Source organism: Kryptolebias marmoratus, linkage group LG22 (assembly GCF_001649575.2).
Source record: "Kryptolebias marmoratus isolate JLee-2015 linkage group LG22, ASM164957v2, whole genome shotgun sequence".
Classification (NCBI taxonomy): Eukaryota; Metazoa; Chordata; class Actinopteri; order Cyprinodontiformes; family Rivulidae; genus Kryptolebias; species Kryptolebias marmoratus.
In genome coordinates, this window is record NC_051451.1 from 8,248,059 (window position 1) to 8,260,539 (window position 12,481).

The following is a 12,481-nucleotide window of genomic DNA, read 5'->3' on the forward strand; positions in this document are numbered from 1 at the left end:
CCCCCCCCCCCCCCCCCTGCAATGGCACTGCGTCCCACACTTTGGGAACCACTGTAACTAATGATTTCAAGATGTAGGCAGGTTTTTTTTTTATACAAACTGAATGTTACTTTATCAGTAGAACGAGGTTTAACGAGTTTACTTCTCTTTGGCTAGCTTTAGCATGTTTTTTTTGTGTCTTCATGTCCCCTTAACAGCTGACTCGCACAGAGCGTGAACAGTTGTTTGTCTCTGTGTCCCTGTGATGGACTGCAGACCTGTTCAAGGTGTCCCCCGCCTCTCGCAGTGACTGCTGGAGGACAGGCGCCAACTTTCCCACTTGACGATTCCAGGCTCTTAACATTAAAACAGTGACTGTCTGAACCGATGTTTTTTGTGGCCCGAAATGCTTCCAACCGGACTAACAAACCCATGTTGGGTATGACAGGTGGAGCAGCACAACATACAGATGCAGCAGAGTTTTGCTCAGCGGATAGACGGCGCTTTCAGCAGCATGCAGTGCTGCGTTCAGCAACACGGAGCCAAACACAACGACATGCTGAGTAGCTACTCGCAGGCCATTGGTACGACCAAGACAAGGACGTGTAGAACTGTTGAACATAAATATGCTGTGATTTTGTCCAATTTGTGACTGTCTCTGTTTACCCCTCCTCTTGAAAAGATGGTTTGCTCGTTATGCACGACGCAGCGGTGAAAGGCTCTCTGACCACCATGGGGTCGTTTGTGGGCGGAGTCAGGTCGCTGGTGGCTGAGGGCGTGGCTCGCTGTCAGGAGAAGGTGCAGCAGCACAAAGCTTTGTGTCCGAAGAACAAAGAGATTCTGCTGCAGCTGCTGGTGAGGCGTTCGAGGACTGCTTTTAATGGGAAAATACTGCCGTTTGGTCATACTCGTCTCATTAATCAGAGTGAGTGAGTGTTTTTAATACCCGAGGATCTCGTTGGGTTAGGAGGAGCATCAGCAGGACATGGAGGACGTCCTCGCTGTTCGGACTCTGATGGGTTTATCAGCTGTCAAAGAGCTCAGCGACACCCTGCAGTCCTCTGTGGAGACGCAGCGAGCTCTGGCCAAAAAAGTGAGTCCATACCCCCTCCCCTGAGTCCTGTCCTCTGTCCAAGAAAAGGAAGAGGCAACATTTCAGCCCATTTAAATCTTCCTGAATCTGGGGACTTTCCTTCCAGGCGTAATCTCCCGCAGCCGTTTTTCAACCTCATTGTGTTCCCGTTTCCCTCTCAGGTGGAGGAGATAAAGGAGATGGGTGTGTTTCTCGGTGGTTTGGTTCAGGAGCTGGCCGGTCTGCGGGAGGCCAGTGTGCAGGGTCTGAGGGCCCTGCAGGCCAAACACGACAAGCTGAGTGAGGAGATCCTGCGGGTCCAGGAGAGACAGCAGCTGGTAAGATGCCACAGAGATAAGAGTTCAAACATCCATCCTCACTAATGTGGAGCTACCTTTAAACTGACAATTGAAAGCAACAAGGAGAAAAAAACTCAGTTTAACAGGAAGTAGGGATGCACCAATACCACATTTATTCATTTACTTATTGCTGCTGTCAGGGTCCAGTAAGGGACAGTAAAAAATGAACCATCTGGGACTTATTATTTAACTGAAGACTTAAACTTTTCAGCAGGTTATCTCAGTTTAGGATGGATCTAACAGAACTTTATGGCGCTGTGTATCATTGAACAAAACAACGGTTCGTCCTTCTTGTCAGGGTATGAAGCAGACCATCCAGTGTCTGCAGGACCAGCTCAATCTGCTGACCCTGCAGACTCAGCAGGACTACACCGACCTGCACCTGGCCTCCCAAGATCTGAAGCCTCCTGCTCTGAGCCTCGAGGAGGGCATCAGCAGGTGAGGCTCGGAGCTTCTTTTTTTTTTTCTGGTTTATCTGTTAACTTCACCAGCCCATAACCCATATCTCATAAACATCCTGTTCTTCTGTCTGCAGCGGCTGCAGCTCAGTAGAGAATCAGGTTTCATCCCAGGCAGACCTCCTCTCCTCCACCTCCTCCTCCCTCGCCTCCTCTCTGCGTCTGACGGCCAACGAGAGCCAACAGGCCCTGGGGGAGATGAACAGTTACTGTGCCGACCTCCGCGGCTCTGTTTCTGGTACCAAACTGGTTTCTTGTTCCCGCCTCCCACAGCACGTTAGGGGCCACGTTAACACTTGTGTGTTTTCTGCAGGTCTGGTGGAGCGCGACCTCCAGTGGAGCCTCCGGGTCAAGGAGCACGTAAACGGCCAAACCCAGGAACATCTGTCCATGATGGTGACGGTTTCTGCTGAAGCTCAGAGCCTCTGTCAGGTACGACTGGCTGCAGAATGTTTGTTTCGTTCTGATATCGTTTTCTCCACACAGAACAAACTAAATTGCCACTTTAAGAAGACATCAACGTGCTGTATTTGTTTCTTCAGACTCATCTCTGTTTGCATTGAACTCTTTTTGAAGTAATCGATAAACAAACATTTCGCCTGAAACATTAAATAATCTGTTCTGACCTTATCAGAGTGTCGAGACTCGCTGTACTGAACAGCTCCGGCAGGCAGAGGAGGAGCTGTCCGGTCGTCAGGAGGAGGCGAAGCAGGCTCACGCAGCTGTGCAGGAGACGACCTCTCTGAACCGGACGGTTCTGGAGCAGCAGCAGACGGAGCTCGAGGACCACATGGAGACGGGCAAAGAGCTGGTCCACACCTTCCTGAGAGACGAGCTGCAGCAAGACTTTCCCACTGGTGAGTCGTTTAACATCCACTTCGAACTTACCAGTGTTCGAATCACAAACCGTTCGTATTGATCAACAGGATATTATTAAAGCTGCTTCAGGGTTTGTTTTTCCCCAAGTCACACACTTATCGCTCTGTTGAGTTCAGGTACGACCCCTCAGCGCCGGGAGTTTGTGTATCCCCGACAGCTGAACAAGTCGAGGAGTCGCAGCGAGCTGTTGGAAAGTCTGAGGAGGCAGCAGGAGGAGCTGCAGGCTGCACTGAAGGAGGAAGAGGAGCAGGAGGAGGAAGACGAGCAAAGCCAGACTGACCCCGTATGTACACTTTCATTCAATTTATTTTTTCCTGCTTCAACATCACTGGAAATAGGACCAGACATTTCGACTAACCTTATTTTTTACATTTCTGTAGTTTCTAATAAAGCTGTTGCTCTGATTACTGATTTAAAAAACAAACCTTTTATTTCACCTTTTTTCTCTTGTTCCAGGATTCTCTGGAGGACGAGATGAGTAACTGCAACGAAAGTGAGCTCTTGTTTGACGAGAACCTCGTCTTCAACGAGAGAAAACGCGTTCCATTCTTTAAGGTGAGCTCGGAGAGGAGTCGAACATTTTTCATGTTCTAGTTTATATGAATTCAGGGTTTTACCATCTAAGTTTCTTGTACTTTTCCAGCAGAAAAAAGTCAGCAAGGAGTCAAAAATGGTCAACAGATCGAAGACGTCACAAAACGAAAACTCAACTCCTCAGAAATCTCGACTCCCACTCCGCTCTGTGAACTAAACGGCAGATCATTATTTTAACCTGTTTACTGTCCTGTTTTTAAATGTTGTCTTTGACGTTGTCTTGTTTTAGTTGAATTACCTTTTTTTTAAGTTTGCTGGTTTAATAAATAAATTCATGCTTTCTTTATACTTTTGTTTGACTTGTTTTAAAGTGTGAATGAAAAGAAATACGATGGAGCATTTTTTTAACACCCCATGCATGTTTAAATTTTCAATTCAAGTCCTTTTTTTTTCATAGTAATGTTTGATGGTGAGAATGTGAGAATTTTATCAAAACACTTGAATGCAACAACATAATTTAAAGCCTTTGGTGCTAAATATATAAAAGTTCAATTTCACCAAACAAAAATCTGAAATGATTAAAAAAACTATTTTGATGGGAATGTTTTCTGTGTAATTTTACATCAAAATGTTTGAATTTTGACTGTGGTGTCCCACAAAGCTGAGTACTCGGTCCAAAACATTTGAATTTTATAATTCCTAAATTTTTGACTTGCCAGAGTTGCACTTTGTTGTTCATAGATGATAAAGATTATCTTAATTCTAAGGATGTTTTTAAAATCCTTGAAAGAAATATTTACAAGTAAAATAAACACTTGTAATTTTTTCTCCTTTACTTGTAAATTTGATTGACTGCATATTTTTGCATTTTTATTTACATCTGTTAATGAATACAAAAGAAGAAATCAAGCTGAGAACTACACAATGTAACATAAAAAAGGCATTTAACATTTTAGTTGAGAAAGACCCAAATAAAGTATTGACCTCTAAATACTCCCAAATCTTTGGTTGTCTGAGACGGCATCCATTTTCCTAAAGAACAATATTGTAAGCTATTTTCATCAATTTTAGAAACAGAATTTGAGGTTATGACTTGTATTTTTTGAAGCTCATATTGTAAAGTATTGAAATTAAATATTTGAGTTTTGCTGCAGCGAGAATAATTGAAAACGTCTCATTCTGCTTTTTTTTGACTACTCTGGTTTCCCAGGATTTAATAGTTTATAAACAAGGTGGGTATATGGACCCGGCACATGGATAACTATTACATTCAAACAGGCACTAGCTGGATTTTGAACCCAGACTCTTCTGTTTATAAGACAGATGTGTTAACCCACTAGGCTACAACTACTTGAATATATATCGGTTTACTCATCTATTCACCCATTTATTTGTTTATTTTCTACACCTACTTGATCTTGGGAGCTGATGCCGGTCTTCAGTGATTGTTGTGCAGGTACACCATGGATGAGTCACCAGACCATCACAGGACTTACTTTCTGTGTGCATCAACTACATACCAGGAGAGACTCTAACTTCCCAGAAGTCTATTCAATCTCAACCTAACAAGCTGTAGCTGAAACATGGGAACATCCGTTGATTTAGCCTCATGTTACAAGGCTGATATCACGCCATTGCTTATTTCAATGTCAAAGAACTGCAGGCAGTCGTTGGGGTGCCACCCCAAAGATTGTCAGATAGATCTACATAGCCACAGTCCGCCATATGCTATGCTGCTTTAGTGTGGTGGTTCTGTGTTCAAGTTGGGCAGGCAAAAGTATTGCTCACCCACGTGCAACAAATGGTCTGCCTGAGAATCACAGGTTCCATTAGAACAACACCCACAGCACCCATTGAAGTCCTACTGGTCTTGACTCCACTGGATTTGCGTATCTTTGGGGAGGCCATATCCAGTGCGATGACGATACACCAGTCTACTTGAATCTGGGACCAGGACCCGGAGACAGTATGGCTAAAAAAAATACAACTTTGAGCTAAGTTTTCAGACAGATTGAAGAAAAATCTGCCTGGAGTAACTTCTCAATGGTGAACCTGTCCTCTAGTCGTCCCTACTGTTTTACAAACAGATCCCTTTTGAAGTGGCGCAAGGGTGCTGATTTTGACAATGGCAACGTCCACCTTCACATCTGCAACCGCTCCTTTCATCTCCATTCCAGATGTTGCTCCCTCTACCTCTGCAGCCCCCCTACCTGCGCCTCAGCGGCTGGCCCTCCGTCATGCCTGCACCACCATTCCTGCAACTGCTCCCTCCATTTCTACCTCTACGGCTCCGTCTTCCATCTCTGCAGCTGCCGTCTCTCCCCAGCATGCCTGCACAAACATGTTCTCTGCTGCAGGACAGGTGGAAGCTAAGCTCAGGGCACTTCAGCCAGGAAAGGCGGGGCCGGACAGAATGTGCCCGAGGCTCCTGGAGGACTGGTCAGGATAACTAGCAGTGCCTCTGCCAAAGCTCTACATAAGCCTTCGGATGGAAAAAGCCCCAGTGTTGTGGGTGACATCCTGTCTTATACCGGTGTCCAAATCAACCAGTGGTGCTCAATAACTGCAGACCTGTGGCTCTGACACCCCACTCTGTGAAGACTTCGGAGCAGCTCATTGTTCGTCTCATCAGTCTGCAGGTTGTTGAGGGTCATGACCCTCTGCAGTTTGCCTATAGAAGTGGAAGACGTGATACTGTACTTGCTGTACCGGGCATATGTTAGGATCATTGTCTGCTTTTCCAGCACATTTAATACCTTATGCCCCCCAATACTGAGAAACAAGCCTTTAAGTATGGGGGTGGTCCCTTCCCTAACTTCCTGGATCACAAACTAGTTGCTGCAGTATGTCGGAGTGGGGAGATGTGTTTCTTGAACACTGGAAAGCAGTACAACGGACTTTAGGTCCAACTCGCAGCCCATACATTTTTGTGTTCTCTGAAGTCAGTTTGAATCAGTTCCAAAAAGATAATTGGCTGTTGATGTGCATCCAACGATTACTTTCTGGGAGTTTCATTCAAATCTGTACGGTAGTTCATGAAATATATTGCTAACAGGCAGACACACATTACACGCTCACCCACTTTACATGGCAGTGGGTGACGATAAAACATAAAATTCATGTTAACTAACGAAAAGGTGCAGTTTATGTTCCATAAAATGACTTTTGTTAACAGAATATCTCACGAATCACTGAACAGATCATAATGAAGCTCTCAAAAAATAATCATTAAGTTGACATCTATGACTAACTAACTTTTGGAGTCAACCCAATTCAAGATGGCCACCACAGCCAACTGATCATAGGAAACACTAAAATGGCTTTTATAGGATTCAGTCAGTTATGAAAATACTGTGCTAACATTTACCGTGGGAGTAGCTGAGCAGCATCCTCAACACGTACTCTGAGCGCAACACGTGTGACGCTGTTGGAGTCAACCTGTCTTTTGTTAGCAAAATATCTCATTGATTGCGTGACACATTTTTGTTCATTATCGTGCTTCTCTGAGGTTTGTAACTAACTGTAAAGCCCTGACTCACCATTGAGAACTGTATTCTCGAGTGGGATGGCCTTTGTCTACCACGAGGTTGGGTCATCGGTACATTGTCATTTATAAGACCATCCTCGGGCTGTTTCCGTCCTATATTTGTGATTTAATCACATGGAGAACATTTGATTCTTACTCTTTGCGCTCAAATGATGAGCTCGGACTCTTCGTTCCTTTTCTTCGCACAGAATTGGGGAAAAAAAGGGCTTGCATCCACTCGGCTATATTTACATGGAACACGTTGCAAAAAGACTAGAAACTAACTGAACTTATCTCACCGATCACTTTTAAGACTAGATTGAAAGCACTTGAGCGTCTTTAAATTGTAACTGTTTTCAATAATTCTTTGTATGGCATTTTAAATCGTGCAATTGTTAACCTCGCTGCCTCTTGGCCAGGACTCTCTTGGAAAAGAGGTTTCCTGGTGAAATAAAGGTTAAATAAATAAAAAAAAAGCTTTTAGAATGTAATCATTGGATCTACAAATGTATAATGTTTAGAGTTGATGGCTGCCACAGCCAATCAACCTTAGCCCACATAAAAATGGCTATATCTTAAAAGATTTTACTGGTATTGAGCTCAAATTTGGCGTGGTAGTAGCTGACAGTCACAACACATACTCCATGTGCTAATAGATCACACAAGTTATCGCTTTTTTTTAAGGTTTGCCCAAAATAGCCACAACTCTGTCATTTGTCATCATAAGATAATCTTAGTCTAAAACTCTGAAAGGCTGTGGGTGACATGTATTTCTTTGAGGAATAATAGGCCTCTAACCCTTTTTGGCTGAACCTGAACAACCTTCAGAGTTCAGAAGGTCCTGGGTTCAAACCCCGGGTTGGGCCCGCGGGTCTTTCTGTGTGGAGTTTGCATGTTCTCCAAGTGTTTGCGTGGGTTTTTTTTCCGGGTGCTCCCGTTTCCTCCCACAGGCTAAAAACATGCATGTTAGGCTGCATCCAGGCCCAGATCTGTGATCTCAATGAGACTTGTCTAGTTAAATAAATGTTAATTAATAATCATAATAATAATAAATCTTCAGAGTGTGTCAGAGTGAGTCGAGAGAGAAAAATGAATCAACAGATCAGTTAAATCCTTTTCTTCTATTAATCTTTCCACAGAGTGTTTGACACTTTTCACAACAGGTAATATTCAGCACAGAGAAATTCATCCACACATCACGTACACGTCAGGCAGAAAAAAAACAAACAAACAAAAAAAACAAAACACCAAAATATCCCCGTAAATATTCTGATCGCGATGCTGTGGATGTGTTGGGAACAAAAAGCAGCAAAGCAATTTTTTTTTTTTTTCCTTTTTTCTTTTCTTTTCTGTCCATTCAGGATGAACATTCAGAGTGTAGCACCAGACAGAGTACAAAATAAGTCCAAATATGGAAAATAAATAAATAAAAATACAGTGCAAGAAATCAAGTCCTCAGACAGTTTGATCAAATCTAACCCAGGTAGAAAAATCCAGAAAGGCACTTAAGTGTGACGATGTCCAGATGCAGCGCAGGTTCGTCAACGTAAAGACTGACTCTTGTTTGTCTCCTCAAGAAAGAAGGTCGACGACGTTCCTGGAAGCTGAGTCCACGGCCTTCTTTCAAACTTACCCGAGAAGAAGCCCGACAGTCCGCTCGTTTTAACCCAGAACGTCACGTCAATTCAGACGAAAACATTTCAAAGAAATTCAACAGAAATTCTTCAGGAGCCGAAACAAGCACACAGAACCCAACAAAACCAACACAGAGTTGGAATTTTTAATTGCAGGAAAAAAAAAATAAAGTTAGTCTCAAGCTCTCTTTTCTCTGTCAGCAGGGTTTCATCACGCCAGTCGCACTCTTTTCTGCTGATTTCACTGAAACTATTCTTAATAATCATTTCCCAGGGTGGATAAATATACGATATATATATATATATATATATATATTTGCTACTTTAAGTTTTCCATAAATTCAATTTGTGAATGTTTTATTTTCCTACAGATTTTATTCTTGCTGTAATTTGAGGTTCATCCTAAAATGTCACTTTTAAGACTTGTCTTTAAGTATTGTTACTGTCACATTGTTTGGTTTGTTACTCTTCCGCAAACTTTATGGAAAAACTCGGACAAAAAAACCAAACAAAAACAACATCAAAACGTGCAACTTGACCAGGAATAGCGTGCTATGACTTTTACTAGCAGTACATCGTACGACGTAAGTGAAATTCACCACAAAAAAAAAAAAAAAACTGCAGTAAATTTTCTCATAGATTACAATTTTGGTGCAAAGAGTGAGACAACCCAGTCTTCTTTGGGGGCTCTAAAGGTCAGACGTACTTCACAGAAACATAATTTCAAGTTTAAACGGGTCACAGAAAGTTGGACTTTACATGACTGAACTGGTGTTTGGATGTTTTTAATGGGTTTTACACAACCGCAGCTTAAATTTGAGGATTTTTCTTTTATGATGTCACACACTAACTTCAGGACTGTCTAAACTTTCTTAAATTAGGATGTTTTTAAACTTGTATCTCTGACACAGAACACTGTAGACAGGAAAAGAACATATCAGAGCCTACTTTTATGGTTCAGTTTTATTTATACAACTTAGTTTTCACATAGCAAGGTTTTGTTTGAGCCTTACTTTTTAGTCTGTGTTTCTGCCTGTTTAGGATACCGCTGCACCCTGCATCTCCATTTTCAGCTACCCAAAACGGGTGGGCATTACCATGGCAACCAGCGCCTTCTATCAGCTTTTCTTTCTTATGTTTTTCCATCATGGCTGCCACCCCCGTAGATCCTGTGGAATTTCAGACTTCACGTCTCTAATCTGAACTTTTCTGCTCCGGAGAATTAGGGAAGAGGGGGATTTAAAGTCATAAAAACACAAAGAGCAAACAGGAAGAGGTTTTAGGCTGAAGTTGTAAAAATAAAGTAAAAAAAAAAAACTTAGGTTATTACAAAACGTACGTCCCAGATTACTGTTGGGCTTTGGAGAAGAAAGCTGACGGATGCATTGGCACGTTTCAACATTTATTCAGGAGGATTTTTCTTCCCGCACGTTTGATTTCTGTTTAATTTTGTTGGAAGCAGCAGCTCTTTGAGGATTTTCTGGAACATCTGAAAACAGGAGAGCGGTAAAGTGTTTAAAGATCAGAGTGTGCAGGTTTAACCTCAGATCATTAAATAAACTCAAGGGTTTCGCTCAACATGAATCCGCCACCGTGTACCCCTCACAATGCAGGACATTCCTACAACCCCCCCGGGAGGGCGCTGCAGAGTCCCGCCCCCCGTCGCAGAAGGTGCCGCAGGAACATCTGTAAACATCAGATGAGCGTCCTCTCTCAGGATGTCTGTGGAGGAGAACCATCGACCCGCCCTGGATCCACTTGTGGCTCTGTTAAGGCGCTTCGGCTCTCGAACGTTTACAGACATTTCCACACAAAGATGCTGAAACAAACAAACAAACAAATCATCCTGTTAACTTGTGAAAGGAAACAAAATGTCTCCTTTAAGCAGCCTCAGCTGATCAGCTGTGGTACTGGTCACCTGCAGTCGTCTCCCCCTGTGCTGATCACGTATTTGTCGTCGTGGGAGAAGCGGATGTTGGTCACATGAGGCGAGTGGCCGAGGTAGCGCTTGTGTTTGGCCTGAAACCAGAAACAACGACATCGTTTCAGCATCTTGGAACGATGTTCCCGCTCTGACCCTTTGACCCCCCCGTAGACGGCGACTGAGCGTGGAAGCGGAAACTCACAAACTTCTCTGTGCAGGGGAAGTCGAACAGCTTGACCAGTCCGAAGTCGTCCCCCGTGGCGATGTTCAGGCCGGCGTGAGACACACAGGCGCAGATCACGTCGGCTTTGTCGGCGTTCCGGGGCCAGATTCCCAGAACTTCGTCGCCCAGAATGCTGTGGAGGAGGAGGCGGATGAAGAGCAGTTTGTGGATCAGATAAGCTCTGAAGCTTCCAGCCAGGTCAGACACAGAAGAAGAAGAACCTCACCTGGTCCACGTGGCCCAGGTGATTCTGTCGATGGCGCTCTGATCGCTCAGCAGCTTCCCTGAGGGAACCTCGAACACCTGCCGCTTATACGCTCCCGAGGACACCTGAACACAACAGGTGTGCACACTGTGCACGTTAATGCACGTTTATGAGGCCCTCAGATGTTTAAAACAAAAAATAAAAACTAAATATCTTGCTATAGATAGTTCTCTAAAACAGAGGGTCCCAACCGCGGTCCTTGAGGAACACCGTCCAACATGTTTAAGATGTTTCCCTGCTCTTCAGCAGGTCTTCATGTTCTGCAGAAGCCTGTTAATCACTCACTCACTCAAATCAGGTGTGTCAAAGCAGAAAAACAACTAAAACATGCAGTTCCTTGAGGACCAGGGTTGGGAATCACTGCTCTAAACGACCTTAGTTTGGAGAGAAAAAGTTTATTTATGACTGGACTGATGAGATAACAACAAGTCTAAATGAGACCAAAAGGAAAGTGGCTTACTGACATCTTAAAGAAGCTCCAATGTCAAAAATGTAATAATGGTTTATGTGAACAATATTTTATCATCTTTTACATTCCCATCAATTTTACATGACATGGTTATTCCCATGCAATTCCGTGGTTGTTCGTAAGCACCATCTACAACAGCGGTGTCCAATCCTGGTCCTGGAGGACCTCTATCCTGATTGTTTTAGTTGATCCTGATTTGAATGAGCGAGTGATCACCAGGCTTCAGCAGATCTTGAAGACCTGCTGAAGAGCAGGGGAACATCTAAAACATGCAGGTTAGCGGCCCTCCAGAACCAGGACTGGACACCACTGAGCTACAACAAGTAAGACATCAGTGGCGAACCATCAGGGTCTTCAAGGTAGTCAGTAAATGTGCTCATGAATAATAAAAAGTAAATACATTTTAAATAAAATTAAAAAAAATGTAAAATCCATTACTGCGTGTCTATATTTTAATGCCTTAACAGAAGCTTGTTAGCAGGTTTTCCATCAGAACGTTGCATTGTAGAGTGATTTTGTGCCACAACTTGTCTCTTTCCTCTTTCAGCCCTTGGTGTTTCTCCAGAATAGGATTTTGTTTTTTAGTGAACATCAATGCTGAGTTAATGAGTGGTTTTCACACGAGGTGCTGGTCGCTTCTTGTTTTCACCACTTCGTACTGCAGTCTTCATATCTTGGTCTACCTCCTTGGTCTGCTGTGTCAGTTTGTATGAGTAAACTGATGAAAGTGCGACGTGTTTAAATAAGCCAAGTTTTAGTGGGTCTAATTGTGTTCTGAGTGGTCTGACAACACATCTGTTGGTGTTTCCATAGAGTCTACTTCATATGCACTGGTGAGCGTTGCTTTAAGAGCTCATAAAAAGCTCTGTAACAGCAACCTGTTTTATACAAACACGTGTGTGCAATGCTTGTGGAGTGTGTGTGTGGTTCAGCAAGGTAAGAGAAGTCCCAGATATGATGGTCATACCTCATCACTGTAAGATATTATCTGTTCATAAACTTTCCACAGAACCCCACATCGAAAATATGAATAATCACTTTAAGAACCTATCCACTTTGGAACCATATGTACCTGTCTTTGTATTAGTACCTGTACCTTACCTATTTGTGTAATGCTACATATACCTATCTTTGTATTGACACCTGTACCTGTCTTTGT

General features: G+C 43.3%; 2 protein-coding genes across 10 annotated transcripts in view; one reads left to right on the forward strand and one right to left on the reverse strand.

Annotated features, from left to right (window-relative positions):
* The window catches only part of kif11 (kinesin family member 11), a 13,244-nt gene extending 9,230 nt beyond the window's left edge, over positions 1-4,014 (forward strand). Inside the window, exons 17-27 of one of the 2 annotated variants that reach the window (XM_017434262.3) lie at positions 428-563; positions 662-834; positions 947-1,072; positions 1,234-1,389; positions 1,709-1,848; positions 1,946-2,106; positions 2,182-2,300; positions 2,503-2,725; positions 2,864-3,030; positions 3,204-3,302; positions 3,391-4,014. In XM_017434262.3, the coding sequence (XP_017289751.1) occupies positions 428-563; positions 662-834; positions 947-1,072; positions 1,234-1,389; positions 1,709-1,848; positions 1,946-2,106; positions 2,182-2,300; positions 2,503-2,725; positions 2,864-3,030; positions 3,204-3,302; positions 3,391-3,498 (1,608 nt within the window). In that variant the 3' untranslated portion in view covers positions 3,499-4,014. The remainder of the gene's footprint in view (positions 1-427; positions 564-661; positions 835-946; positions 1,073-1,233; positions 1,390-1,708; positions 1,849-1,945; positions 2,107-2,181; positions 2,301-2,502; positions 2,726-2,863; positions 3,031-3,203; positions 3,303-3,390) is intronic. The other variant, XM_017434264.3, reaches the window with a different exon arrangement.
* A 3,895-nt stretch (positions 4,015-7,909) lies between these two features.
* The window catches only part of LOC108247401 (echinoderm microtubule-associated protein-like 6), an 81,993-nt gene continuing 77,421 nt past the window's right edge, over positions 7,910-12,481 (reverse strand). For 6 of the 8 annotated variants that reach the window (XM_037973708.1, XM_037973707.1, XM_037973705.1 and 3 more), the window contains 4 exons: positions 10,815-10,918; positions 10,568-10,721; positions 10,360-10,460; positions 7,910-10,260 (listed from right to left, as the gene is read on the reverse strand). In XM_037973708.1, the coding sequence (XP_037829636.1) occupies positions 10,236-10,260; positions 10,360-10,460; positions 10,568-10,721; positions 10,815-10,918 (384 nt within the window). In that variant the 3' untranslated portion in view covers positions 7,910-10,235. Of the gene's footprint in view, positions 10,261-10,359; positions 10,461-10,567; positions 10,722-10,814; positions 10,941-12,481 lie in introns of those variants that run through there. The other 2 variants (XR_005232677.1, XR_005232678.1) reach the window with 2 other exon arrangements.